At 35.9% G+C, this 2,705-nt stretch overlaps 1 protein-coding gene across 2 annotated transcripts in view; it reads left to right on the top strand.

Moving 5' to 3' along the window:
• The first annotated feature begins 344 nt into the window (after positions 1 to 344).
• LOC111370596 (auxin response factor 3-like) overlaps positions 345 to 2,705 on the top strand; it is a 10,672-nt gene continuing 8,311 nt past the window's right edge. Inside the window, exons 1-7 of one of the 2 annotated variants that reach the window (XM_022992387.1) lie at positions 345 to 538; positions 623 to 940; positions 1,042 to 1,098; positions 1,620 to 1,799; positions 1,933 to 2,017; positions 2,144 to 2,234; positions 2,324 to 2,488. In XM_022992387.1, the coding sequence (XP_022848155.1) occupies positions 632 to 940; positions 1,042 to 1,098; positions 1,620 to 1,799; positions 1,933 to 2,017; positions 2,144 to 2,234; positions 2,324 to 2,488 (887 nt within the window). In that variant the 5' untranslated portion in view covers positions 345 to 538; positions 623 to 631. The other variant, XM_022992388.1, reaches the window with a different exon arrangement.

The raw sequence follows: 2,705 nt of genomic DNA, 5'->3' as shown, positions 1-2,705 counted from the left end.
AGATAAATTAAAAAAGAAAAGAAATAAAAATATTAAATACTACAAAAATTTTATTTATTAATTATAAAATTATTTTATTAAGAATACGTATAATTGAAAATGAGAATTTTCAAACATTTCTAATCAAAGAGGGCTAATCATGCAAAAGGGCCACGAAAGAGATTTGTTGAACTATTAGGGGACAGAATAGACAACCCCCCGAAAATAAAGGGAGTTTATTTGCCGGGCCCCACTTTTATTTATTTATTTTTATTCCAGTCCTTCTCAAAAATCACACAGACTATGCTCAAAATCTATACATACACAATCATGTATTTATATACTTTTTCTCCGGTCAGCAGCTGTGGTGCTGTTCTTTGCAGTTGCTGCTTCTGCCAGTTGCAGGTCATTTATATGCATAACACTTATTTTTGTATGTATATTTTATATTATTGAAAAATAAAAATAAATGTATCAGTATAAAACTATAAAGTGTGATTTGATATCTGAGAGAGAAAGCATTCCTACATTTCCAGTGAGAGAAAGCAATGCAACATAGGTACCATCTTTCTCTCTCTATACAGTGTTACAAGTTGAAGAAATTCACAGCTCATCTGATTTAGTTGGAATTTTTTCTTGTTAGGGTTCAAATATGATGTGCGGATTGATCGATTTGAACACTGTGGACAATGAAGTTGAAACGGAGTTGTTGTATAATTCACCGGCATCGTCGGCGACTTCAGGGAACTCGGAATTGACGATAAAGTCATCGGAGACCGCGGCGGCGGTAAGTATGGAGCTATGGCACGCTTGTGCTGGGCCTTCAATTTCGCTTCCTAAAAAGGGGACCGCCATGGTGTACTTTCCTCAAGGCCACTTGGAATACCTCTCCGAGAACCCGGCTGTAGCGTACGATTTTCCTCCGCATGTATTCTGTCGCGTTGTCGATGTTAAACTACATGTAAGCTTTGTAGAATTCCTCTTCCTTAACTACTTACGAACTTTTATTACGGAGTTTCGGAAATAGTGAGAGTTTCTTGTCTTACTTTAATTTGGGAATAGGCCGAGACAGCTAATGATGAAGTTTATGCGCAAATTTCTCTGGTTATGGACAAGCAGGTGAGGCTCTATATACTCGGAAATGTGTTTGCGTGTGTTGTAAGATCATATAGTTGGTGCGTAACTGCAATAATTCAGCTTAAATTTCTCGTGTTTATTGTCAAATGCAAAATTTAACAGCTTTTGGATACTTCCTCAGACGATCTAAATAAATGGTTTTCCTCTACCATTATATGTTATGGAAAAATTATAGATGAGTATAATATTCTTATCTAGAGAGGCACTTTACTCTCCATTTGGTATCTAAAAGAAGCTACTTTTCCTCTCTATATCTAGAAGGAAGATCTGGATTCTGGGAATTTATGCTTCAATGTAATATTTTTATGTGAAATATGGTAACCTGAGCAACTTTTATACTTTTAATGAGCATAAAGAATTTCTGTGTTATTCTGGCTATCTGAAATGTTACTTTCCTAGGAATGCATCATTTTAGTTTCTGTATGGCCTCTACTTTCTACGTGAACCATTACTAGAAAGAATGACGTATGACCTTTCTTAGAAAGTTGTATGATTTTGGGCAGATTGAGAAAAAATGGAGGGATAGGGAAGTTGAAGCAGAGACTGAAGATGAAGACACGGAAGGTGCTAGGACGTCTATTATACCACACATGTTCTGTAAAACTCTCACTGCTTCTGATACCAGCACTCATGGTGGTTTCTCTGTTCCTCGTCGAGCTGCCGAGGATTGCTTCCCTCCTTTGGTAACTTAAATCACATTTGACTTCCAGTTTTAATATGATATTACCAATTGTTGATGTTGTATATTAATAAGATTAGAGTCATTTCTTTATCTTGTTTCGCTATGGTGATGGTTTTGTCATACTTTGTTTTTAGGACTATAAACAACAGAGGCCGTCTCAGGAGCTTGTTGCTAAGGATCTACATGGGATTGAGTGGAAATTTCGGCATATCTACAGAGGTATGAACTTTGGAATCTATTTGCCAATGCTATGTTTGAATGTATGGGATTTTGTGTAAAAGCTCATTGTACTGACTGATTTCCTAATTTTGTGAATTTGTTATTTATTAAAAACTTTTGGGGCAGGCCAACCTCGAAGGCATTTGCTTACTACTGGTTGGAGTGCATTCATCAATAAAAAGAAGCTCGTGTCCGGAGATGCTGTGCTCTTTATAAGGTAGGATATGAAATAATAAATATTTTAAAAGTGATAAATGTTTAGTTATATATATTTTCTTATATATATAATATGGGCATCCATTGCAGGGGTGGGGATGGAGAACTCAGGCTAGGGATCCGAAGAGCCTCCCAAATTAAAAGTGGTGCTTCAATTCCAGCTTTCCTTGCCCAACAGTTTAGTGCTAGCGGCATTGCTAGTGTACTCAATGCCATATCTACACGAACTATTTTTAACATTTGTTATAGTCCAAGGTATTGAGTCAACCTAATTATTAACAAATTTGTCTTTTGTTAAAAAAGATGGTTACTGCCTGGAAAGTATTGAGATGATTTTTTTATTTTTTATTTTTTAAGAGATTCAAATGAGTTACACCTAACTGTATCCTACCTGGTATGGCATCATTCTGATACATCAGCTGAAGATTTGTATTTTTACTTCACGATACTGACTATGATGCATGCTTGTTCA

The sequence above is a fragment of the Olea europaea genome, chromosome 21 (genome assembly GCF_002742605.1).
Source record: "Olea europaea var. sylvestris chromosome 21, O_europaea_v1, whole genome shotgun sequence".
NCBI classification, from domain to species: domain Eukaryota; kingdom Viridiplantae; phylum Streptophyta; class Magnoliopsida; order Lamiales; family Oleaceae; genus Olea; species Olea europaea.
This window is presented reverse-complemented; position numbering and strand designations above follow the sequence as displayed.